The sequence below is a fragment of the Ahaetulla prasina genome, chromosome 12, assembly GCF_028640845.1.
Source record: "Ahaetulla prasina isolate Xishuangbanna chromosome 12, ASM2864084v1, whole genome shotgun sequence".
In the NCBI taxonomy this organism is placed as follows: Eukaryota; Metazoa; Chordata; class Lepidosauria; order Squamata; family Colubridae; genus Ahaetulla; species Ahaetulla prasina.
In genome coordinates, this window is record NC_080550.1 from 29073400 (window position 1) to 29100155 (window position 26756).

The 26756-nt window shown below is 44.3% G+C and overlaps 2 protein-coding genes across 11 annotated transcripts in view; one reads left to right on the top strand and one right to left on the bottom strand.

The window, feature by feature from the left end:
• The window catches only part of WDR59 (WD repeat domain 59), a 111542-nt gene extending 109073 nt beyond the window's left edge, over positions 1 to 2469 (bottom strand). For 2 of the 10 annotated variants that reach the window (XM_058155423.1, XM_058155420.1), the window contains exon 1: positions 1543 to 1976. In XM_058155423.1, the coding sequence (XP_058011406.1) occupies positions 1543 to 1626 (84 nt within the window). In that variant the 5' untranslated portion in view covers positions 1627 to 1976. Of the gene's footprint in view, positions 1 to 1542; positions 1982 to 2366 lie in introns of those variants that run through there. The other 8 variants (XM_058155425.1, XM_058155422.1, XR_009151947.1 and 5 more) reach the window with 7 other exon arrangements.
• Positions 2470 to 5927: 3458 nt separating this feature from the next.
• The window catches only part of ZNRF1 (zinc and ring finger 1), a 45979-nt gene continuing 25150 nt past the window's right edge, over positions 5928 to 26756 (top strand). Inside the window, exon 1 of the mRNA XM_058155433.1 lies at positions 5928 to 6963. Coding sequence (XP_058011416.1) covers positions 6381 to 6963 — 583 coding nt within the window. The 5' untranslated portion in view covers positions 5928 to 6380. The remainder of the gene's footprint in view (positions 6964 to 26756) is intronic.

A 26756-nucleotide genomic window follows, 5' to 3' on the forward strand; every position in this document is an offset into this window, starting at 1 on the left:
CCAATTTATAACAGAACAGCAAGGAAGCTTTCTAACATGGGTCAGTTTTTAAACTTTTAGCTGTAGCTAAAGAATCAAGAGGAGGCTAGAGCTTAAAGGAAAGGGGGGGAAAGCAAATGATCACCTCAGCAGAAATCTGCCCCAATTTAACTCCCCCAGGTCATTGCAGAAGCCCCTGGAGTACTGTTCTTAAAGTTTACAATTACAGGTAGTCCTTAACTTACAATCACAACATTTCTGTTGTGAAGCATGACAGCAAAGTGAGTTTTGCCCCGGTTTTAGAAGCTTTCTTGTCACAGTTGTTACATGAATCACTGCAATTAAGTTAGTAAAACAGCAGTTAAGTGAACAGGCTTCCCTATAGACTTTGCTTGTCAGAAGGTCGCAAAAGGTGAGCAAGTGACTCTAGGACACTGCAACTGTCATAGATACATGCCAGTTGCCAAATGTCCAAATTCTGATCATGTGATTATAGAGATGCTGCAATAGGTGAAAAATGGCGTAAGACTCTTTTTTTTAGTGCTATTGTAACTTTGAAATGGTTTTAAATCGAGGACTACCTGTATTCCTTTTCCTCGTCTTCAATAATATTGTTAACCCACCCACCCATACACAAAGATTTTGTTGTTTTACACAAATGTCACAACAGTAGCTGCCCCCAACTGAATCCTCTAGTCTACACCCAAAACAGCAATTTAAAAAGTTATTTATCCAGTTTTTAAAACCACCCATCTTCCTCACAGAGGCTTCATTACTCACAGGATATGCTCTAGCAAATATTCCAGGTCTTTTCTGGCTGTTTTTAAGTAACCTCTGCTTATAATTGTTTACATTGCTTGCTTCCCAAGCTCCTTGGGAAGAAGGGAGGGTTCTTTATAACTTTAGTTCAGAATATATGTAATTTTGATAATAATGCCAGGAGGAGAGACCGTAGTGAGGGAGAAGAAAAAGGACTGGAAGCGGTGGCCAGGCCCATTTTATTTTTGTTTCCATTTGTTTAAATTCATTTTATATTTTCTATGCCACCCAGTTTAACAGAGAGGTCAGCTGCATTATATTTAATGTATTATTACTATTGTTTTATTGAGTATATTTAGTAAGCCTCTCAGAATTGGGTGGAATGGGAAGCTGCATTAGTAAAACTATTATTATTGCCTCAGTCAAGAGAAAAACCAGTCACAACAGCTGGTTGACTCATCCTTCCATCCTTCTGAGGTGGGTAAAATAAGGATCCAGATTGTTGGGGGCAAGAGACTGACTCTGTAAACCGCTTAGAGAGGGCTGTAAAGCACTATGAAGTGGTATCTTTCTGTGCCAACTCAGAAAGCCCAAACTGCCCAAGGAGCTGCTGATAATTAATAATTATTAATTTAATTATTAATTATTAATTTAATTATTAATTAAAAATAATTCCTCTACAGAGGAATTATTGAGTCTGTCATTTGCACCTCTATAACTGTCTGGTTCGGTTCTGCAACCCAGCAAGAAAAACACAGACTTCAGAGGATAATTAGAACTGCAGAAAAAATAATTGCTACCAACCTGCCTTCCATTGAGGACCTGTATACTGCACGAATCAAGAAGAGGGCCGTGAAAATATTTACAGACCCCTCGCATCCTGGACATAAACTGTTTCAACTCCTACTCTCAAAACGACGCTATAGAGCACTGCACAACTAGACACAAGAACAGTTTTTTCCCGAAGGCCATCACTCTGCTAAACAAATAATTCCCTCAACGCTGTCGAACTATTTACTGAATCTGCACTACTATTAATCTTCTCATAGTTCCCATCACCCATCTCTTTCCACTTATGACTGTATGACTGTAACTTTATTGCTTGTATCCTTACAATTTATATTGATATTGTTTCCTGATTGCTTATTTGTACCCTGTGACTGTCACTGGGCGTTGTACCTTATGATTGTTGATGAAGGTATCTTGTCTTTTTATGTACACTGAGAGCATATGCACCAAAGACAAATTCCTTGTGTGTCCAATCACACTTGGCCAATAACGATCCCTCCCCCCTCCCCTCCCCATTCTATTTTCTATTCTATTGCTATTGCTCCTCCCCTCCTGCCGCTGGGGTTGATGGGAGCTGTAGTCCAACGCTGCCGAAGGGTGCCGGGGCGAGCGCCAGGCCGGTCGGCGCCGGCCAGCGGCCCTTCGTGCGACGCCAGGCACCCTTCCCATCCCCTCAGCGGCTCCCCGCATCTCCCAAGGGGAAGGCGCGGCAGGGATGCCTCCCACCCCGAGTACCAAGGAACGGGAGGGGTCGAGAGAGAACTCTGACGGCAGCCAGGCAGGCCGCCCGGGGAACGGCGACCGCGCGGCCCCGCTGCCCCGAAAACGGCCCCGGATACCTGCGAGTCCCGGAATTCCACCACCACATTCTCGCTACTCCAGCGCGCGGCCATCTTGGCTGCCCTGGAGGCGGGGGAGCGACGGCGGCCAGGAAGCCGTCGCGCTCGGAGCGCAAGGCCTGCCGGGAGACGTAGTTCTCGACGCTTAAAGGAGCCGGAGCTACGTAAGAGCCCGACCTAAGATTCTTCCATCAGGGTTGGACTTCAACTCCCAGACTCTCCCCTCGCCTGGCTAGGCACCCTGGGAGTCGTGATGCAACGTCGGTTTGTTTTGATCTTTCTTAAGGCAGCGTGCCTCCCAGCTGCCCCCCCCCTTCTTTTTTCTTTCCTTGCATAGCTTTGTCATTGGATTTGCACAACAGGCTAAGGCACACACACGCACACAAATCCCTCTCTTGAAAATTGAAACCAAGCTTATCGTGCTTATGAGCGGAGACACTCTATTTCTGCCTCAGTTATGCAACTTTGTGTGAACATAATGTCTGAGGGGATGTGGAGGTTAGAAGACTGCAAAGTGGCTGTTTTGTTAATCTACATCACTATTTAGTGATATAATCTACATTATAATCTATAATCTCTATAATCTACATTATAGGGCAGCCATTTGTCTAAAATGAGTCTCCTGCTAGAGCAGGGGGCTGGACTAGAAGACCTTCAGGGTCCTTTCCATCTCTCATTTCTATGTAGACAGACTCCAAATCAATCAATCAATCCAAACTAGACATTGGAGGTAGATAGTCACCTGGATCACTTTTGACTTACAGAAGTCGATCTGAATTAAACTAAACCAGCTGTGTTGTTTCCATCTCTGGAAGGAACTTATCCACGCCACTGCTGTGTTTTTGCACAATTCTTCTGGACATGTTTCCTAATGATGATGCACGTCTCTACTCATGCAAAGACACAATAGGCTCGGAAGGTATCTGTCAACCGTCTATTCAAGTTTAGGAGAATAGGGATTTTAGTCAATCTTTACCTATGTGAGATATGAATCTTTCCATTCCTGATTAGAGAGCACAATATAACTTTGGCTGAAAGTTCACAACTGTCATTTCAATCACATCACGCAAGTTAATCGCACAAAAGATGAGGGGTGTTGTAAATGACACGTCACCAGGAGTTTCATTCCAAACAAATATCCCTGGACCTACTCCTAAATAAAATCAGGTTCTTACAAGTTGGGAGAAAACTTGCCTTGCTGCCTACTGACCAGCAAGTGTCCCATCCCAAGGAGTTCCTGGGGTTTGTACCATAACATTTCAAAAGCTCTTATGTCTGCAATTGTCTGAAAGAGCAGAAATAAAATGGACACAAGCATATTCTCTTCTCGGCGGACAGTTCTCAGCATTGCCTGAAATTGGTGTTAAGGCTTGCCTGAAATTGGTGTTAAGGCTTGTGCGGCCTACTGTAGAAAATTGGTTGAAAACTGATTCTGTTTTCTACCTTTTTTGGTCAGTTTTTGTCTTTCTTTTACAATCCCAGAACTCCCCAGACTGTATTGTCAAAGTCTGACTTGGCAGCAAACCCTCAAAATGTGGAAGTATGATTTTTCTTGATAGTGGTTTTTTTTTTTAAGAGTGCAAAGGAATTACATTGGGTGAACTAACATAGTAGCCTGGTGCAAAATCTTGAAAAGAATGGAACCTAGAATAAGATTCGTATTTCAAAAGTAGGGAGTGATGGTCACCTGTCCGGAAGATGCAGAACACCAAACAGAATGCAAAGTATCTAGAACAAAGTCAGGATTTATTATGCACAAATGTTTCCACTAGAATAAAGTGCTAGTTTATTGTATTTGTGTGCATGTTGAACATTAGCAAGAAAAAAAACATGTAGCACAATCAAGTGACTTAAAGGTTTCAATCAGAATAGAGCTGGAAGGGACCCTGGAGGTCTTCTAGTCCAACCCCATGCTCACGCAGGAGACGCTGTACCATTTCAGACAAGTGTCTGTCCAGTCTCTTCTTAAAGACCTCCAGAGGGGTCTTTTGTAGGCTCTTGTTCTGTTTTTGCCTGCCAGTGAGTCCTCTGCACCAATAGATTATATCTGCTTCTTTAGCCTGTCTCATATTCCCCACTCCCCCATGGGTTAGGGCCTAACCCATTCTAGGAGTATCAACTGATCATTGACAGTCGTCTCTGGAAATGTACGTATTCAAGCTGTAAGATTTACGCGTCAGGAGGCAACAACATTTTTAAGATGAGATTTTAATGTAACAGATGATAAAAATGGAACAAGAACCAATTCATATTTCGTGCCAAATCAAAATCTGTTAACCATGGTTTATTAAACTACAAATGGCAAGTCATAGTAAGTTTTACATCGTGGTTTATAAGCTACCCTGATGGAATTGATAAATTATGCAAGCAGAAAACCCGACTGTGGGTGACACTTTATGGTTTGTCCTCTTTCCAGAAATGTATCTCCTGAGATTGTTGTCAAGATAAAATCAAGTGTGAAATGAAGAAATATTGCTCTTCGCAGAACATAAACGTGCTAAAGACATACATGTCATGTAACCGTAACAGTTTTCAAGGTTATTTGATACATCTTTGGTCCAAAACAAAGTTTTACTATGTTCTCTCTATTAGGGCTTCATCTGATGCATCCTGTGATGGAGGCGGTACAGATAGTGCTCGACTTACAACTACAATTGTTGTTGCTAAGTGAAATATTTAAGTGAATTTTGCCCCATTTTACGACCTTCCCTGCCGCAGCTGTTAAGTGAATCACTGGGTTTGTTAAATTAGTAACACAGTTGTTAAGTGAATCTGGTTTCCCCATTGACTTTGCTTGTCAGAAGGTTGCAAAATATGAACCCATGATCCCCAGACACTGCAACTGTCATAAATATGAGTCCATAGCCAAGCACCAGAATGTTGATCACGTGATCATGGGCACGTTGCAGCAGCCGTAAGTGTGAAAAACGTTCGCAAGTCACTCTTTGAATGGTCCCTAACCAAACTGTTGTAAGTTGAGGCCTCCCAGTTATTGGAGGGCTGCAACATGCTAATCCATAAACCAGGATTAGCCATGGGGTCTTCATGCCCCAATTCCCTCCAGCCTCAAACAGACCCTAGTTTCCAGCACACAAGCCAGGATGTGCAATTCCTGCAAGTGACAGGGCAAACCGGGGTCCAGGCCTTGGAAGCTACCCGGGGCTCTGCTTATCGGCGCCCCAGGGGAAGCTAAGGCGACGGAAAGTTCAGAAAGCGCCTCGGCTGCTCCGGGAGCGTTAGCGGAAAAGGCCGGAGAGCGTCGGTTAAGCCGTTTAACGGCTGGCTCTCAGCTTCGGCACCAGCACCACCTTCGGCCGCCCGTTGGCCGGGCAAGCTCGGCAGGGGCCGGGGCGGACTTCTCCAGCGCGGCGCTCCGGCCACAGGAGCCTGGCACCAGGCCAGCCCGGGGCAGGGGACACAGGCGCGCCCTCCCCGCCGCCGCCGCCGCCGCCGCCCGCTCAGCCTGGCTCCATCCCGCGGCGGCGAAGACGGGGGTGGGGGGGGCGGAGAGGAGGAGACGGGGAAGCCGCGGCGCAGGCGCTGTGCGCGGCTCTATTGTCTCGGCTCCGGGAGCCCTCGGGAAGCCCGGCTGGGGACGGCCGGGGACGCGCCAGCACCAGCCCAGCCCGCCAGGCGCCCTTACAGCCTCGACGGCCGGACGGAGCGAGGTTCCCGCCGCGGCGGGGCTGCTTGGCCCGGAGGCCGCTCGCCGTCCGTCCGTCCTTCGGGCGCTCGCATGCGGAGCGGCGCTAGGGGAGCCGCGCTCTTCCTCCTCGTCGTCCGCCGCCGCCTTCCGTAGGGCGGGACCCCCAGCCGCCCCCGCCGTGGATGAGCCCGGGAGGCGCGGCGGGCCGCCCGTTGGGGCGAGGCGGCGGCGGCGGCTGCCGCTGGACGGAGGAGAGGCGGAGGGCGGGAGCGGGGCCGGCGCCGCTGCCGCTGCTGGCCGCCGCACGATGCCCGGCGCCGCCGGGGGTGGCCTGAGCGCCTAGTGGCCCCGGCGGCTCCCTGGCTGCCATGGGGGGCAAGCAGAGCACGGCGGGCGCCACGGCCGCGGGGCGCTCGCGCGGAGGAGGAGGCGGCGGCGGCGGAGGCGGAGGAGGCCCCTTGGCCGGAGAAGACAGCGCGGGGCCGCCGCCCGGGGGAGGCGCCCCGCACTTCGGGCACTACCGCGGCGGAGGCGGCGGCGGAGGCAGCGGAGGAGGAGGAGGAAGCGGCGGCGGCGGCGGGAGCTCGGCGATGGGGCTGCGCAGCCGCTCCGTCAGCTCCGTGGCCGGCGTGGGCGTGGGGATGGGCGGCGTGGAACCGGCCGGCGCCGGCAGCGTCCCCTTCGGCCTCTACGCGGCGGCGGCGGCGGCGGCGGCCAGCACCACCAGCGCGGCTTCGGCGGCGGCGGCGGCGGCGGCTTCCTCGGGCGACTCGGAGCGGGGTCCAGGCGGCGGGTCGGGCGCGGACTCCACCCCTTACGGCCATGGCAACGGTTACCAGGAGACGGGAGGCGGTCACCACAGAGACGGGATGCTGTACCTGGGCTCCAGGGCCTCGCTGGCCGATGCTCTACCTCTGCACCTCGGACCCCGGTGGTTCAGTTCACACAGCGGTGAGTGGCCGGACCGGACCGGGGCGCTTCTGGAGGCCTAAAGTCCAGGCGTGGAGCTGGGTTCGAAGCAGGAGCCAAAGGCCAGGCGGGCGGGAAACAAGGAGCCCTTGAAATCTCAGAAGGCCGGGTAAAATTGCTGGCCAAGGTGTAGTGTTGGGGTTAAAAGGCCCTCGGGGCTTCTGTGTGTGCATTAAGAAGTTGGGTTAAGCCAGCCTCTTTGGTGTTCAGGACATTGTGCCTGTCCAGAAAATGGGGAAATACAGTAACCAATGACAGTTTGTTGAGCCAACAATTGTATGTTCTATGAGGCCCTTCTGGTTTTCAGAGATTTTATTATAAAAATCGTGTGCTGGGAACTAGTTTATTTCACTGGTCTTCTCTTTCCTACTTAGCCAGTGTGGAAGTGCTTACTCTAGCAAGCATCCTGAGCTCTGGATTTGGACTAAGCCTGACACAACTTTGCTCTTCATAAACGGCCTGGGTAGTGTTTTTGCCCTGTTTTTTTTTTATCTCTGGGGTACGTGAAACCAGGGGTCTTGTGCCACTCTTCAGAGGATACTGTGATCTTGAAGCAACATTCTGGCTAGGTTTGAACTACAGGCCAGGCTAAAATGTGGCAGTGGGATGATATGTTGTGTGTATCTAGATATGCATGATATGGGAATGTAGTAATGTAGATGGAGTAAACTCCATCTAAAATATTAGCCAAACAGATCCCTCGTCTTCCCAAATGAGGTTAGTTGGGGAAGGAGTAACAAGGGGGTAAGAATGAAGGGTGGACAAAAACTTTGCCAGCTGCTTGTGGAGTAATTCTGGAGTAATTTGATTAGTTGGTTCATGGCCTGGAGCCTCCCAGAGACAGCCAAAGGTCTGAATGTGGCCCAGAAGCCGTAAAATGCCAAGGTTTGGTTTAAATGCATCAACATATGGGTCTCCTACCACCATGGTTCCTTTCTTTTTCCTTTTAGTACAAGGGTGAGAAACCAGGGCCATTCTCAAGATTTGTGCATCGTAGTTCCCTGGATTCTTACTATTGGCCAAAACCATAATAGAATAGCTTTTGAAGGCACTACGTCCTGCTGCTATTAAAACTATTTAATATGCTATTAAAAGAGCGTTTGCACCAAGATAAATTCCTTGGGTGTCCAATCACACTTGGGCAATAAAAAAAATTCTGTTCTATTCTAAACCAGAAAGATAAACAAAAGTATCTTTCCCATTACTCTGTAACTTGGGGGTGGATGAAAACTCTGTCATTCTCTCCGATTTGGTCTCCTTCCAGACAGGTGAACTTCAACTGTCAGCATTCTCATTTGTGGCCCTACAATGGAATTCTGGGAGTTGAAGTCCAGATGTCTTACAGTTGTTGAGAAAGACTGAATTGAGTTGGTATAAAAGAAGGTAGAGGTAGGTAAGATTGGGTCTCCTAGATCCCATGGAAAGCATTATGAGTTTTAGGGAGTATGTTTTTTTTTTCTGGTGAAAGATTGAAAATGGTTAATATTGTGGAACGTCACATTGGCTTACAGGAAGTATACTCATTACTGAGGGTTGGGGGAATGGAGGGATTTCCCCAGCAAACTTATTAGGAGGAAGTTAACAGAAAAAATTATTTCAGGCCAAGAATGGGATAAGTTTTTTTAGCTTAGGCCTCTGGCAGTCAGTTCCTGAAATTGACTTTGGGGATGCCCCCAGGAGTATCCCTGGAAATGCTGCCAAGAATCTTCATTGGTTGGGTTGCAGGGAGAAAGTATGCTCAAATTAAGCAGTATCCCCAAGCAAAGCAATTTATAACTTAGTTTTGGCAGGAGGTAGAGGAAATAATGATTTTTTTTTTGCCAGCCAATTGTGCTTCCTTTATCTGTCCAACAGTTCCTTAATTGATTAACTTTTCAATTACACTGAATTATATCAGCAAATGTGAGATACTGTACCTCATTTTCCCTCAAACTTATTTCCTGCTCTGTTCAGTTCAAGTACGAAGGTCCTGTTTTGCTTCCAGTTCTGTATCTGACAAGAATTGCATTGGTTGCCCCAAGTTAGAGATGTGAAATTGCTCTGCCATTGAATTGCTTGTACTCCTTGGTAGGGACTTCTGTATTTTGGTTTTGCTCAGCTTTCCTTTTATTTAGATGGAGTAGACATCTTGTGTACTTATTTGTGTATGAGTGTATTGTGTAACATGTGGATAGGGTATTCCATGCCAGTTATATTCAATTTAGCTTTGAAAATTCAGTGCATTAAAGTGAGCTATCGCATCAAACGAATGCAACCAGTAGATATAAAAGCCTTCTGCACAGATGCAAAATCTTTTTCACTAGGACTTCCATCTTAACCCAAGTCATAAGTCTACACTGACAGACCAATCTGGATGTTTACATTTTTAACAGTTCTAATTCAGTTGACTGCATTTTCAGACCAATTTTATAAAACATTTTGGATGGATTTGTAGAAACAAGTCCAGTTAGCAATTCTTCAAGCCTTCTTGACTTCAGTTTTACCTCTACCATGCTGAAGAGCTGTTTTGTCTTCTGGAATTTTGAATTTTGTTCCAGCTGCTTCTCATGCCTAGTTTGTGTTTCACTAACCCCCACCTACATAGGAGCTGCATTGCTACCATAACTTTGACTCAGAATGATGCACCGCTTCAATATTGATTGATGCATTTTGAGGCTAATGTTCTTCAAACTAACCTCCAAGGGTAAATCCTTGTATGGTTTGCAAAATCATTGGTTAACTGATGTGGTGCCTTCGTCCCGTGACACTGTGATGGTGACTCTGGTAGTACTAATTAAAAATCCATGTCTTCAGTGTCCAGATAATTAGGTTAATCATGCAATTAATACATTCCATCAGCCTCCATTTCTCTGAACAGCTGGAGGTTTGCCTGCTTGGCACACACTCCCTGTGTTGAAACCCTTTAGATGTCTTCTTCGGGAAAGGACTTATTTTTCTCCAAGGGGAAGTGAAAGAGGGCTGTGAAGGTCATAGCACAAGTGATCAGAACTCCTTCATAATAATGCTTGTCTAGCACTCTGGCCCAGGCCCTTGTCTGCAGGTTCTTAAAGAATAAGGCAGTGAAAAAAAGGCTTCACTTTGCAATTAAACAGCAAGCAAAATTGTATATGGCCTTTGGCCAGGTTAGCCTCCATGAATCTGGTTATGAGCTCCCTTGATGTTGGTTTGCTAAATTCCTTCCTTCTCTGGAAGCTGAGATGAGATCTGTCCAGATCTCCTGTCCAGACTGATTTTAAGATATAGTCAAGATCACAGCCTCACTGGTTGCCTCCTGGGTTTGGCTTGGCTTGAGAACTTTTAAAGCCCAGGCTTGGACAAAAAGGGATTCGCTTATTTACATGCTCAGATATTTGTTTTCCTTCTTTTTAGCTGCTTAAGGAGCTACAAGGTTGGTGGTATGGCGACCACCTCAAGAACACACTCCATTCTTGCCAATAAAAGTAGCCTGCAAATTCATATCTAGCAACCTACGCGTACCTAATCTTAGTCTTTTGGGGGCAGAGGGAAAGAAAACCCAAATTTGGCTAAGCTTCCACAGAAATCTTTTTTTCACTTGGACTCTGGCAGATTGCTATTTATAAGCCTGCCCAAAGTTTCTCCCAAAGGTTTGGTGTTATTACTAAGGCGGAAGTTGAAACAGGTGTGATTTCAGCCTGTTTTTAGTGAGGTTGTCTGTGCAGAAGCTCCCAGCTGCTCTGTCTTCTTGGTTTGGTTGCAGCCTTTGGGTTGGGGAAGAGCACTTCTCACATTATTCATTTGTTGAATTTATTTGCTGCTGTGGAGCTACTCCGGGGAGCTTACAGTAATAAAAAGGAATAAAATGAAAGGAGTGTAAACAGAACCGAAGTAAAATAACAGACCAACAAAATAAACAATGACAAAGAAAGACAATGAGAATAATACATCTGTATGATAACCAAAGATGGACCGGTGGAGAGCAGAGTACAAGGGTGGGGGAGAGGTGGAGTCTCCAATCAATCTAGCAGCCACCTCCAGCAGGTAACTCTCCCATTTGGTCCCCAGGCCACCAGTAAAGCCAGGTCTTCAGGTTCTTGTGGACACAAGTGGTCTCTGTCCTTTCTGAGCTTGCTTGTTTTCTTGCATATTTTTTTTGTCGTCGATATGACACATGCGCTTCTCTGGCCCAGTATTCGGTGCTCTTACACAACAGCCCCTTGACATTTGTGGGTTTCAGGAACCCCTTGCTGGGAAGACTTGAGCAGTCCCTCCAGCTGTGCTACCATCTTTTCCTGGGAGTCAAAGACCTTTTCCTCCCAAGAAATAAGCAGCAATAAGGAAATAGTCATTTTTTTGTTTCTTTTTTTATCCCTCCAAAGTGTCTCAGTAGGTGGGAGTTGTGGGGGGTGTTCTTTGGTTTGCTTTTCTTTTCAGGGTGTCATAAGGTGCAAGGCTTGTTTTTTTAAAGACCATCTCTACGAACATCTGCCATATTGAGCCGATGCATTCAAAGCCAACAATATTCTGTGCTAATGTTAAATTGGAAACAGCCTTTGGTAAGGAGAAGACACTTCCTCAAGGTTCCAAGCCTTTGTTTACGTATTTTGTCGGCCGCTTGGGGAGATGGGTGGCCATATAAATGCGATTAAATAAATAAAATAAAACAGTGCAGAACCACAGGAGAAAATGTGCTCCTGGTGTTTCCTACAGGATGATAGCACCTGGCTGACCTTCTGAACTTAGGAGCTAAATATAGGTCCCGGCCTGGTTGTAAATAGATAAGAAAATAGCCCTTAGACTTACATACCTCTTTATAGTTCTTTACGGAAAATAAGAACATTTGGGTGGGAGGTGGGTTGGGAGCGATAGGCTGGATGGGGAAGTCAAAGCACCAGACCTAGAAGAAGGGAACAGCAAAGCACTTCCATGACATTGCTAGGAATCTAGCAGTAGTGTGTCCATGTAGCCATTAGGAGCTAAATTCAGTTCGAGAGAAATGTTATCTTAATTATAAGCCTTGCAAATTCAGGTAACCAGGATCACATTGATAGTACTATCTCAGCTGCCTGGGAATTAGAAGAGTGAGGTTGGTTGTAGTTTTGACCTACCATATAGAACTCTAACATCAAAAGGGATCTACCAACTCTATCATCACTTGATCAACTGCACAGCCAACCAGCAATGGCACCAACCTTAAATCAATCCAGGCAACCTCCCCCAACCAGCACTTCACCTTCCAATGATCCTCACCTGACATGATCTACCCATTACAAGACCCATCAAGACCCCTCATCTGACTGTCGGTGTCCCAGAAAGTCCCCAAAGATGTCAGAATCTGTCACCGACATGACCCATCACAAAGACCCATCACAAGTGTCATCACGTCACACCTGATGTGACCTCCCCATCACAAGACCTACTGACCTTCTAAGCAGAAGAACACCAATGTTGACATTCCCTAAGTTCCATTGAAGATGTTACCTAGCCTGGTAATGAAATGTTCGGAAACCAACCCAGAAGCTCAGAGAATTAACTTTCACCCACACTTGCCAGAGAGATTATGGTATTCACAGTGATGGAAAGATTTGACAATACTATCATGTTTGGTAATCATAATTTATTTAGATAGTTCCTGCCTTTATTATTTTTATGAATAATTCAAGGCGGCCAACATACCTAATACACTTTTCCTCAAAACATTAGCCCTATGAAGTGGACTGGGTCGAGAGAGAGGGACTGGCCAATAATCACCCATAGTTACCCAGCTTTCATGCCTAAAGTGAGACTAGAATTCACCGTCTCCTAGATTCTAGTCTGGTGCTTTCTTTACTAAGCCAAACTCACTCTAGTGATGGTGGACCTGTCTGATTGGAGAAAAGGCAACATCTAGGCTTATTGGTATGATATGCTATGATCATGATTTCTCACTTATAGCTTTTATCTACAATGAGAGCTTATGCACTGAAGACAAATCCCTTGTGTGTCCAATCACACTTAGCCGATAAAGAATTCTGTGTCCTGTCCTGTCCTGTCCTGTCCTGTCCTATCCTATCCTACCCTACTCTACTCTACCCTACTCTACTGTACCCTACCTTATCCTACCTTACCCTACCCTATTCTCTGACTGGAAATCCCTTAAAGACTTTTTATGTATGAAGGCAAACATTTTTTACATAAAACAAAAAAAATGAATTTATGGTTTTAATGACTAGATAGGCTAGATTATAGAAAGAAAAGAATCACAATGTAACTCTCTAGAGAAAGAGGTAAATCTACAATTGTACTTAAAACTGCTATAAAGATATTCAGAAGTCACTTCATTATGTTTTGTTCTTTTCTATTTTTATTTTACCTTTATTTCACGCTTCAGCTTTCTCTTTTATTTTCTTTTTTCCATCTTTATTTTAATTTGCATTATATTTTACTCTTGTTTCTTTCAACTCTCGCTCAAAATCACATTGCAGAAAAACACTACCAGCCTACACAGTGGTTAAGGGGCATTTGAGGCCACGGAAGGACTCTGCCTTATTGTTGAAAAGTGCCATTGTTTATGCAAAGACAGACAGGCAAATTCAGAGAGTGGCCTGTGAAAGCAGCTAGGTTGGCACTGAAGCAGCCAACGGTGATGAGCTCATCTGTTAGCCCCACATGGACTTTTGGAAGAAAAGCAGAAGTAATGTTGTTGGATACAGAAAGAGAAGAGTTGGTTGTAAAGGCAGTAACATCCATCAGAAAGTTAGAGATTCTTTGAATTTTATGTACAGGTGATCCTCAACTTACAAGCATAATTGGAGCCCAAACTTCCGTTGTGAAGCAAAACGGTTGTTAAATACGCACAAAATGCCATTTTTTTTGGGCCATTGATGTTAAGTGAATCACTGCAGTTATTAAATGAATCACATGGTCTTTAAGCAAATCCAGTTTCCCCCATTGACTATATTTGTCTGAAGCTGGCTGGGAGGGTCATAAATGGTGATCACATGACCCCGGAATGCTGCAATCGTGGTAAATATAGGTAGTCCTCGACTTACAACAGTTCAATGTTACATCACTGAAAAAAAGTGACTTACGATCATTTTTCACACTTACGACCTATGTAGAATTCCCCTGGTCATGTGATCAAAATTCAGACAGTGGGCAACCAATTCACATTTATGGTGGTTGCTGTGTCCTGGGGTCACTTGATCACCTTTTGCGACCTTCTTGACAAGCAAAGTCAATGGGGAAGCCAGATTCACTTAACAGCTGTATAACTAACTTAGCAGCTGCCATGATTCACTTAACGGTTGCAACAAAATGAGGCAAAACTCAAGGAGCAACTGTCTTGCTTAGCAACATACATTTTGGGCTCAACTGTGGTCGTAAGTCGAGGACTACCTGTACATGCAAATTGTGCCTGAATTTTGATTACGTGACGGTGAGGTTGCTGTGACAGTCCTAAGGATGCTGACCCTGCCATTGTGACTTCAAACAGCCGCTAAACAAATGATTGTAAAGTTTATTGAAAAGAATGGATTGTTCCCAGCAAATCCCAGAAAATGTGAAGCTGCCGCAAAGAAGGGGAGGTGGGCAAATTATGCTCCAAAGCACCAGAGGGCAGGCTAATCAAGGAGAGAAGCAACCTGGAATTGAGGAGAAACTTCCTAACAGTGAGGACAATTAACCAGTGGAACAGCTTGCCACCAGAAGTTGTGGGTGCTCCATCACTGGAAGTTTTTAAGAAGAGATTAGACAACCGTTTGTCTGAAAGGGTCGAGGGTTTCCTGCCTGAGCAGGGGATTGGACTAGAAGACCTCCAAGGTCCTTTCCAGCTCTGTTCTGATTGATTGAGAGTACTCATGGAGATTCTAAATTATCCAGGTCATGGTTGTTCCAGAGGAGCTTTTTTTCCAAAAGGCAACTGGACTTGAGGGGCTGTCACAGAGAAGAAGGGGTCAGCTTATTCTCCAAAGCACCCGAGGTCAGAACAAGAAGCAATGGGTGGAAGTTCGTTAAAGAGAGGTCCAACCTAAAATTAAGGAGAAACTTCCTAACAGTGAGGACAGTAGATCAGTGGAATGGCTTGCCTTCACACATTGTGGGCGCTCCATCACTGGAGGTTTTTAAGAAGAGACTGGACAGCCACTTGTCTGAAATGGTGCAGGGTCTGCTGCTTGAGCAGGGGGCTGGACTAGAAGACCTCCAAAGTCCCTTCCAGCTCTATTCTGATTCTAAGATCCCAGGAAGGATTAGAGCTGGCAAATTAGGCTTGAATTAGGTGTACGCCTGGTGTAATTATGCCTTTTCTTGTTTTGAGAAGCGGCATATTTGTTGCACTGGGTAACTGGTGCCACCCAACAGGAGGGGCCATGCGCTCAGCATGGGTGAGCTGCAGGAAACCGCAGATGTATGTATGGTTTAAGGCTTCCTCCTGGAGAGGAAGTGGGCAAACTGCCAGAGATGGTTACCTGTTTGTTCCAGCTTGTGAGATGCAGTTGGGTGTTTCTCAGATGTACTTTTTATTCTGCAAATCTTCCTCACTGTTTTCCTTTTGAAACGTCTTTGAAATTCATACTCCTCCTTCATTTGGGTGGGTAGGCTTCATGTGGGGTTCACAGTGGAGAAGAACAACGACATCTATCAAAAAAAGATGCCATTTTGGACAGAAAGGACTTCTTTTTTCCTTCTTTGCGATTTTCATAAATATCTAATTTATTCTAGCACAAAACTTCAGGGTTGTTTGTGACTCCTGAAAACTTTGGGTGTAACTACCCGTGACTTTCCAGTAGCTGCCAAATTGTGGCTTTAATGCAGCAGAACTGAGAATAATTTTATGCTCTATTTCAGTGTTTCTCAACCTTGGCCACATTAAGCTGTGCAGACTTCAACTCCCAGAATTCCCCAGCCAGCGTTGCATATTACATATTACGTATAGTGAAGTTTTGGTGTTCGCCCTGAACCCACCTACTCTTTTGGGCCTCCTGAGGGTTAAGATAACGCATCACAAAGTCATTTTGCTCATCTTCCTTCATGCTTGACCCATGGAGAGCTTTATTTTGGATTAGAAACTTCACCTCTGCTGCGATGAATCCAGATGTAATCTGAACTTCAGGGAAATATATTTGAAACTCTGGAGACAATGGCAGTTCGATCTGCTGAACAACATATTGAAAATCCTAAAGTCCTGTACAGGAAATAGTCCTCGATTTACAACAGTTCATTTAGTGACTGCTTGAAGTCACAACGGTGCTGAAAAAAGGGACCCATGACCATTTTTCACATGTGATCGTTGCCGCATCCCCATGGTCACGTGACCAAAATTCAAACACTTGGCAACTGACTCACATTTATGACGGTTGCAGTGTCTCAGGGTCCCGGGATCCCCTTTTGCGACCTTCTGACAAGCAGAGTCAATGGGGAAGCCAGACTTGCTTAACAACCGTGTTACTAATTGAATAACTTCCAGTGATTCACTTAACAAATGTGGCAAGAAAAGCCGTAAAATAAAGCAGAACTCACTTAATAAATTTCTCACTAAGTAACATAAACTTTGGGCTCAATTGTGGTCGTAAGTCGAGGACCACCTGTGTCTTAGTTGGCTTGTAACAAGCACCCCAATTTCAAAGATGTTGGAAATCCTGTTTCGTAAATTCGGAAAATTCTCTGTGCCTTTTTCCACCTTGGTTCCACTTTGGTTCCTATGGAGTCCGATTTGGGTGTCTGGCTTTTTTTCCCAAGGGAAGTGGAATAAAAGGGTGAATTTGATCGCTGGTGAACAACATGTTTCAGGGCATTGAGTAAGGAGATTTCATTATTTACCAAGGTGTTCCGGAAGCTCAATTTCTACCCACCAATAAAAAAGAATTCAAGAGCCGATGGAGATTTCATTTTTGGAGAAGATCACATGATAATTCCCTGGGGTTCCGAAACTCCTTATCTGGTCTGCATTATTTCCATTTGTTCAAAAGATTTATCTGTGTGTTTTAAGGTAGAACTAATTTAGGCACAGGTATGACAAGAGATACACAGTGTCCAAACTGCACTTTCAGGTAAGAGAAACCTGATAGTTTGGTATTGTGGAATAATTAGAACAGTTGCAGAGGCTCACCATTGCACAGATAGTCTTCAACTTACAACAATTCGTTTAGTGACCATTCACGTTACAACAGCACTGAAAAAAGTGATTTATGATTATTTTTTTGATTTCAATCAATCAAACTTAACAACTGTTGCAGCATCCCCACAATCATGTGATCAAAGGTCAGATGCTTGGCAATGTCCCAGGGTCATGTGATTCCTTTTTGAGATCTTTTGCGACAAGCAAGATTCACTTAACAACTGTTAAGCAAGAAAGGTTGTAAAATGGGGCAAAAACTCACTTAAACAAATGTTTCACTTAGCCACAGATATTTTGGGCTCAATTACGATCGTAAGTCGACGACTAGCTGTATAGGCTGAGTTCACCAAGGTGCTTCAATGCGTTATTTACAAACCTTGTGTTTCCATTTGCTAAACTGAGTCACCTTGGTGAGCTTTGCAATTTAGTCTGTTGTGCAGACACAGCCTGTTTGATTAGTGCACTTTATGGTCCAAATCCACCTAGAGAAACAAGCCGGGATTTGTAGATAAGGCAATGGGCCCGCCTTTCCTCATTCCAAACCTGGTTTCACCATCTCAACTGAACGGCAAAGGGGAGGGTGTTTGTTCATTTATTAAGCTGAGAAGGTCACCCAACTGCATAAGACTCTGAAACATCATGTGACGTCCATGGAAAGTTATTCCCCAAACAGATAAAATCCTATCAGGTTTCAGTATCTGCCCAACCCCAAGGCTGGGGGAAATACAGGTAGTCCTCGAGTTAAAATGATTTATTTATTTATTTATTTTGTCACACAGTATATATAAGCATAAGCATGAAATAACTATACAATATGTAAGTATATATATGAGTATGTAATAATTATATTAATTGGATATAATGAAAGGAAACAATAGGACAGGAATGGTAGGCACGTTTGTGCTCTTATGCACGCCCCTTACAGACCACTTAGAAATGGGGTGAGGTCAATAGTACAGTTTTTGGTTGAAGCTTTGGGGATTTTGGGAAGGGACCACAGAGTCAGGTAGTGCATTCCAAGCATTAACAACTCTGTTACTGAAGTCATATTTTCTGCAATCAAGATTGGAGAGGTTAACATTAAGCTTAAATCTATTGTGTGCTCGTGTATTGTTGCAATTGAAGCTGAAGTAGTCTTTGACAAGAAGGACATTGTAATAGATGATTCTATGAGTTAAACTCAGGTCATGTCGATCACTTGAATATGAGCCAGCAATGTGCAGCAGCAGCCCAAAAAAGCTAATACAATCCTGGGTTGTATAAACAGAGGCATAGAATCAAGATCATGTGAAGTACTGTAAAAAACCTAGTAAGACCACACCTGGAATACTGCAACTAGTTTTGGTCGCCATACTACAAAAAAGATGTTGGGACTTTGGAAAAAGTTCAGAGAAGAGCAACTAAGATGATCAAAGGCCCCTGGAGACTAAAATATATGAAAAACGGCTGCAGGATTTGGGCTTGGCTAGTCTAAAGAAAAGGACAACTGGGGGCGACATGATAGCCATATTCCAGTATTTGAAAGGCTGCCACAAAGAGGAGGGGGTCAAATTATTCTCCAAAGAACTTGAAGGCAGGACAAGAAATAATGCTTGGAAACTGATCAAAGAGAGAAGCAACCTGGAATTAAGGAGAAACTTCCTAACAGTGGGGACAATTAACTAGTGGAACAGCTGGCCTCCAGAAATCGCGAGTGCTCTGTCACCGGAGGTTTTTAAGAAGAGACTGGACAGTCACTTGTCTGAGATGGTCTAGGTTCTCCTCCTGGAGCGGGGGAGGGGTGCTGGACTAGAAGACCTCCAAGGTCCCTGCCAGCTCCTTTCTGTTCTGTTCTGTTCTGCTCTATTACACAACAATTCATTTAGCGACCTTTCAAATGCAATGGCACTGAAAAAAGTGACTTACAACCATTTTTCATACTTACAACCATTGCAGCATCCCCGTGGTTACGTGATCAGAATTCAGATGCTTGGCAACTGACTCATATTTATGATGCTTGCAGTATCCCAGGGTCATGTGTTCACCTTTTGCAACCTGATAAGCAAAATCAACGGGGAACCAGATTCACTTAACAATCATGTCACTAACGTAACAACTACAGTGTCACTTAACAACTGTGGCAGAAAAAGGTGGTAAAATGGAGCAAAATTCGCTTAGCAACAGAAATGTTGAGCTCAATTGAGGACTACCTGTAGCCACATTTTGTTAGGAGACTTCTTAAATATCAGCCTCGGGGGGGAAGGAAGGATCATGGCTTGTTTTCTAACTAGTATCATGACTGACACCACATTTAATTTAATTTGCACTTTTATCTAAAGCAGAGGGATGACCTAAGTAGGTCTTTCCAATGCTGAAATATCAAAAGAGCAAAGTGTCCTTGATGTGTATTTTTTTTACAAGTTTGTTTCTTTAATGTTTTACCAAAAATAACATCCAACACAAAAATGGAACAAAGGTTGAGAAAAAGCAACAAAAACTACATAAAAAGAAGGGAAAAAATGACAAGAAGGAAGGCAAACGGGATCTGTTTAGACATTTATTAAAGCACTCATCTACAAAAAGGAATATGTCATGTATCCATCAAATATTAAACAATATTTAAGAGTTTCTAAATTAAAGAGAATACATTTATTCTCATGAGATGTCAGGACATCTGTGCCAATGAAAAATCTATTGCATCCAGAGTGGATGAAATTGCCTTTTCATAACCAGATAAATTACACAATTACACTCCTTAAAATATTTGGAGTAGTTCTACTTTTCCAATTTCTTCAAATTATTCTCTTAGCAATAGTCCCACACCCAGAATATTCTTCAAAAGTAATCAGATTCCAAAGCTGGGAATCTAATTTAGCATAACATTAATATCTAAAAGATGTATATTTCTTTAAATGTTTACAGATTGCCCCTTAAATGACACCTTGATGCATAATGTTGAAAATTTACACAGGTAGTCTTTGATGTACAGCCACAATTTAAGCAAGACTGTTGTTAAGTGAGTTTCACTCTATTTTACCACCTTTCTCGCTACAGTTGTTAAGTGAATCAGTGTAGTTGTTACACGTTTGTTAAGTGTGTTTCACTTAAGTGATTAACTTAACAGTTGTGGCAAGAAAATGTCATACAATGGGGCAAAACTTACTTAACAAATGTTTCACTTAGCAACAGAACTTTTGGGCTCCATTGTGATTGTAAGACAACTACCTGTCTTTCACATGATTTTCCATCTGGGAGACAAGTAGACTTTGGAGAGAGGTGCATTGGCCTAGAAGTGGAGGCTGTGAGTTTGATGCTAGGTAGAGGCAGATATTTCTCTCTCTGGGCACATTGAGAATTTATCTGCTGAACAAAGCTTCTCATTGGTGACAGGAAGGGCATCTGGCCATTAAAACTGCTAGCTTCATTCAGTTGCCCAGACTCCACCCTGCAAGGGATAATCGGGCTGTTAAAAGAAACAAGACAAGCAGACTTTGGCAGGGATTCTACATGACATATCTCAGATTGCATCCCATTTTACAGTTCCAGAAGGCTAAAAGATACCATTCTTTAAATTGGGGGCAGATTCAGCCCCAGACCGGAGGTGATGGTTGGTGATTGCTCAGTTGCATCTTTTCAGAGCTGAAGATCACCAGCTCATCATACTTTTCAAGGGAAGAGATGACGGACTCCAAAACAAACAAAAAACCCTGTTATCTGCTGTGTGGCAATCCCGCAGCTCCCTTTGTGTCTCACCAGAGCCTTCAAGATGTTCTTGCCAGCCAAGGTTACAAGCTTGGTGATTGGTTCCTTACAAAGACCTTTGAGACTTGACAGGACTTCTCGGTTTTTGTCAAACGGGATCTTCCAAACCAAAAGCACACCTGGTTTTGCTCCTCTCCATTTTTGTTCTCCAGGCAGCAAGATTTCATTTTAATTGTTGCTGTGAGCCGTTGTAGAAGAAAAGCACCTGAGAGCCTCCTGGGCTATTCCCAACACTGTCTGGATTTTTGTGTTGCGTTGCGTTGCGTTGCGTTGCGTTGGTTGGTTGAGATTGGGAAGAATTAAGTGCAAAATATACTCTTTAAATTCTGTGGAGACTTGCATTTTTCTGGCTCAAGGACGGGTGAAATACCTTGCCATTAACTGCCCCAGAATCCAGTGGTGCTCCAGAGCCCATAAAAACCTGTCCGCAGTGGGGGTCAAACTAGTTCATTTGTGCCACCTTCCTTAACTTGCATCCTCCAGATATAGGGAGGCCAGAAGTCCTGAATCCTTCAGCCAGTCCAGGGAGCTCCAGGCTCAACTTATTTGAAGCGTGCCGAACTGGTTGAAGCTAATTTAAGCCTGGGAAAATGGTGGTCAGGAATCCAGGAATGCCATACCCTGGATTAATTTCTGTATTGTGTGTGTGCCAATGCAAGATGGAAGAGGTGGGGTGATTGTTACCACAGTTCCTGGGACCAATCTAGGGAAGGCTGGATGTTGGTGATAAGAGGTGTTTTCCCTCTGTATCATACCACCTTAGATTGAAGCAGAAACGGGGGTGGGGGGGGGGAGAACTCTGTGTGCTTAGTTTTCCACACTGAAGAAAATCGTGTATCTGCTGGCATCACGCAGCTGATCCCAGCTATTTTAGAGGTGTGAGCTTCTGTTGTGCACACGGGCAGGCTCCCATATGTCCTGGCGTCTCTCCGAATGTGCAAGAGACAGAGAAACCAGGACTTAGACTTAGAATAACTTTATTCTTGTCACTTTGAATGTACACCAATCGGCATACATTAAAATGAAATTTTGTTGCATGCAGCTCTCAAAGGGTCACCACCTCCAATATACACCACATAAATGTGACTAAATAAATACATGCATACATACACGCACACACAGAGAGGAGAAAGCGAACTCAGAAGGCCTTCTGTCTGCCAGCGTTCCCAAAGCAGCCTCGATTTTCCTAACTAATTTTTTAATATTTGTAACACACCCAAGCATCCGCATGAAGCTAACTCTTCCCCATCTCTTCCACCCCATTGATATTCGCCCCAAAGTGCAAGCATTCATGGGTAATTAAGAGTGGTGGCACTTAAGGCAATCACTTGGTTTCTGGGAACGTTTTAAAATACAGGGAGTCCTCGACTTACGACCACAATTCAGCCCAAAATTTATGTTGCTAAGTGAAAATTTGTTGTGAATTTTGCCCCGTTTTACGACTTTGCTTGTCAGAAGGTGGCAAAAGGGGACGATCACACTATCAGGGGAAATTGCAACTGTCATAAATGCGAGTCGGTTGTCCAGCATCCAAATGTAAGTCACATGACCATGGGGAGAGGATGCCGCAACAGTCATAAAGTGTGAAAAATGGTCTTACGTTACCTTTTTCAGTGCCGTTGTAACTTCGAACGGTCAGTAAATGAACTTTTGTGAGTCAAGGACTACCTGTATTGAGTCGCCTCTAAAGCCCTGTGTGGCTTGGCACGACTGGATCAGCCCAACTTCTTAGGTCATCTAGAGCAGGGGGTCTCCAACCTCGGCAACTTTAAGTCTTGTGGACTTCAACTCCCAGCATTTGAAGCTGGCTGAGCAGTGCCCCCTCCCCCCTTTTAGATACCATAGACCGGTTTCGGGAAAAACAATTTTTCCATGGACCAGCAGTGGTGGCAGGAGGAGGGAGGATGGTTTCTCACGCTACCTAGATCCCAAGCATGTGTAGACGAAGCTTTGTTCACTTGCACAGCCCAATTCTTAACAAGCCATGGACCGGGACCAGTCTGCAGCCCGGGAGTTGGGGTCCCCGATCTAGAGCATAACTGATCTTAGTTCCCTATGTCCAGGAAGTCTAGGCAGCCGAAGCACACCTGGCCCCTTAAATAGTCTCCCAGTGAAGATCAAACTGGTCCATCTTTGATGGCTTTCAGAAGATGCTGAAAATCAAAACTGTTCTAGATAATACTCTAGACTCCCAAACTAGCTAGGGAGTTACTTTATTTTTTACCTTATTGTTGCTCCTTTTTGTTTGCTTTATCACGATACACTTGGACTCTGGTTTATTTACTTGGACTCTGGTTTATTAACCTGAGGACAGGACAAGAAGCAACGGGTGGAAATTAATCAAGGAGAGAAGCAACCTAGAACTAAGGGGAAACTTCCTGACATTTAGAACAATTAATCAGTGGAACAACTTGCCTCTAGAAGTTGTAAATGTTCCAACACTGGAAGTTTTAAAGAAGATGTTGGATAACCATTTGTCTGAAATGCTATAGAGTTTCCTGCCTAAGCAGGGAGTTGGACTAGAAGACCTCCAAGGTCCCTTCCAACTTCTTCTCTTCTCTTCTCTTCTCTATTGTTTTAAATAGTTTACTGTATTTTAAGCCTTAACAAAATGTTTTCACATTTCTGCATCATCTTGCTTGGATTGCAGTGGGACAGCAATTGAAGGAACATACACACATGCACAAACATATGCATACGTATGTGGATACATACATATTTAACAAATAGGGCAGAGTGGAATTCTGAAACAAGTCCAAGGGACTGATGAGTTTTGCAATTTGGATATAAAGCATCCAGATGGAAATTTATTCTGTTGCATAAAGTGACTAGGAGATGAAACAAGAAAAGAGGCTGAGGGTTCAAGTGGGTAGGGAGTCGCAGTTCAGAGTTATTTTGGCCAGCAAGTCTTAAACCTGGGCGGGCAAAATCTCATCGCATTTTCGTTACTTATTTTCCTGGCCTGAGTGAAGAAGGCATATTCCTTTCTTTTTCACCCCTGGCTAGAAATTCCGGGTGTGGCATTCCCAGTTCAGCTGCAGAACATGTGGTGGGTGAAAACAGCCTGAGCAACCCTGCCCCAATGAGAGCGTCCATCTTCCAAGGATTGAAAGGGGAAATCCAGAATTAGAAATAATGTTTTCAAAGGACAAGTTTGGCTCACTTGCCTGGTCCCCTGATTCTCTTCTGTTGGGACAAGAGACCTTCCTCTTGAAAACAGGAGTTTTCATCTCCCCAAAAGGTTAAATACCAGTGCAGTCTGGACAAAAGAGCAGCGTGTGGGTGGGCTTCCCTAAAAGGAACTTACGGCCTCTTGAAATTCAGGGGTGGGGATGGGCACCAGGAAGCTGCAAACCTCAACACCCCATCCAGCTTGTGATTAATTCGCTTGCTTGGATGAACATTGTCTGTTGTGGTAGTGTGTTTGATAAGAAAGACCCTGCATCTCGGAGCCAAAGAGAAGGAGCTTGCAGGAAACCCATTTGTTTTGAAAATGCTGTCAGGCATAAATAATTTTAAAATTAACTTTTGGTTGATAGAACTGACGAATCAACCTATCTACTCCTCTTGGAAGCCCACATTCCTGGCACATCACTAAGCCTATTCATGTATTACAGCAGGGGTCCCCAAACTTGGCAGCTTTAAGACTTGTGGACTTCAACTCTATGCTGGCTGGAGAATTCTGGGAGTTGAAGTCCACAAGTCTTAAAGCTGCCAAGTTTGAAGACCTCTGTATTACAGGTAGTCCTCAACTTACAACAGTTCATTTAGTGACTGTTCGAACCTACAACGGCACTGAAAGAAGTGACGTATGACCATTTTTCACACTTACAACCATTGTAGCATCCCCATGGCCACCTGATCAAAATTTGGACACTTGGCAGTTGACTAATATTTATGACAGTTGTCATTTTCTGGGGCCATGTGATCCCCATTTGTGAACTTCTGACCAGCAATGGGGAACCAGATTCACAACAACTGTGCTGCTAACTTAACAATTGCAGTGATTCCCTTAACAACTTGTGGTAAGAAAGGTCAGGCAAATCTCACTTAACAAATCTGTCACTTAGCAACAGGAATTTGGGCTTAATTGCAGTTGTAAGTCAAGGACTACCAGTTGTAGGTTAAATGTTGACTTTTGGGGGCACTTGTTGGCTAAACCAATTTAAAGAAGAATGAACTGTGTAGGATTAGTTTAATAAAAGCCATGCTGATTTCTCAGAGTCTTCCTGTGCTGGATAAACCTTTTCGTTTTTTTGCTTTTCTTGATGGACAACTTTGTAATTTCATGGGTGGTTCTCCTTCTGAATGGTCTAAAAGTAGAGCAGTAATAGTTTGGGTTAAACAAGGAGCAGAGAAAGCAATCTCTCTGCAGGGCTTCTGACCCTGGAGGCCTGCTCTGTAATTAAAAAGTAAAGGTGTGGAAAAGCAGATTGTCAAGGGTGTGTTACTTGCAGACAGAGGCAAAATGCAGGCATAGCCCTCCAGCAATCCAGCAATCACAGCCTTGTTTCTTAGAAAATTCTTCCATCTATCTATCTATCTATCTATCTATCTATCTATCTATCTATCTATCTATCTCTTTCTCTTCCCCTCGCATTCCGAAGTGACTAATATGCAGGCCATTAGAGCTGCATCAGAAATGAACCATTCAGAGGAGGTAATAATTAGTCAGCAGGTAAGAACTGTTAAAAAGACTATCAGCGCCAGAAGGGTGGGGCTCAGAGATTTGAGACTAAACCTTAGATTCACTTGAACAGAATTGCTAGGCCGCCTGTTGCATTCTGCCCAATGAAATCTACACATGTTGTGGGTGCAACATGATGGCTACCTTCACACAACCTGCTAAATCAGTGGCTGGATTCCTGCAAGGCGTTGAGGCGTAATTTGCTTCATCTGTTGGGGGAAACACAACCTTAGCAATAATAATAATAATTTGCATGCTCTCAAACAATACTGAGCATGCCAAGCTCAAGAAGGCCAAGGGCCAAGGAACGTTTTAGCATAGCAATACAAGCACTCTTGTAGGAGATGATATGAGCCCGAGGGAGGGGCCAAATGTGTCATCAGTCACGAGCCTCTTCGTGACCACAAGAGATCTAAGTCGAACCCACCTTGAATTCTGTTGACTCTTATCAACCGCCTATTTGCTTAGACCATTAATAGTACAGATTCTTGAGTGGTGTGGTGGCCTAGAGGTGGAGCTCTCCCCTCACAATCAGGAGGCTGTGAGTTCAATCCTAGATAGAGGCAGATGTTTCTCTCTCTGGGCACAGTGAGAATATATCTGCTGAAAAAAGCTCCTCATTGGCGACAGGAAGGGTATCCGGCCATCAAATGCTCTGCTAGCTGCCATCAGTTGCCCAGACTCCACTCTGCAAGGGATAATTGAATCATTAAATGATGATGATTAATAGTACAGATTCCTGTAGAGAGCGTAACCTTTATATTTATTTGATCTGCCTGGACTCCTGATTTCCCTGGCGTTTGACAACTTCACTCTCAAGGTGAAATCCAGACAGAACAAGTTGTTTTCCAGCTGAAGGGAGTCTTGGGACAGGCAGGCATGGACCAGATGCCATAAAATTGTTCCAGGGGCTTATGAGCTTGCTATCGGAGGAACTTTAAAATAAAGTCTGTTGCAAGATTTTAACAAAATGACCTGTGAGTAGAGGAATCAGAATGCCATCTGTGAAATACTCCACTGTCTGCCTTAGAAAGTTGCCTCCAAATGTTAGAGGTTGCATTCGCAGTAAGCCCAGTTGAAACTGACGTCACCTAAGCTTTCCTCTGCAACTAAGCTTCTTTGGGTACACTTTCAGAGTCAGTTTTTCCTTCTGGTTGGACTGCCTGGAAAGTCCTTACTCTTTGCTGAAGTGGTTTGCAACTGTCATTTTCTTCCCAGGGCTAAAAGAGGGACTTGGCCCAGGTGGTCCAGTTGGCTGTGTGCCTAAATCAGGATTAGAACTCCTGGTCCTAG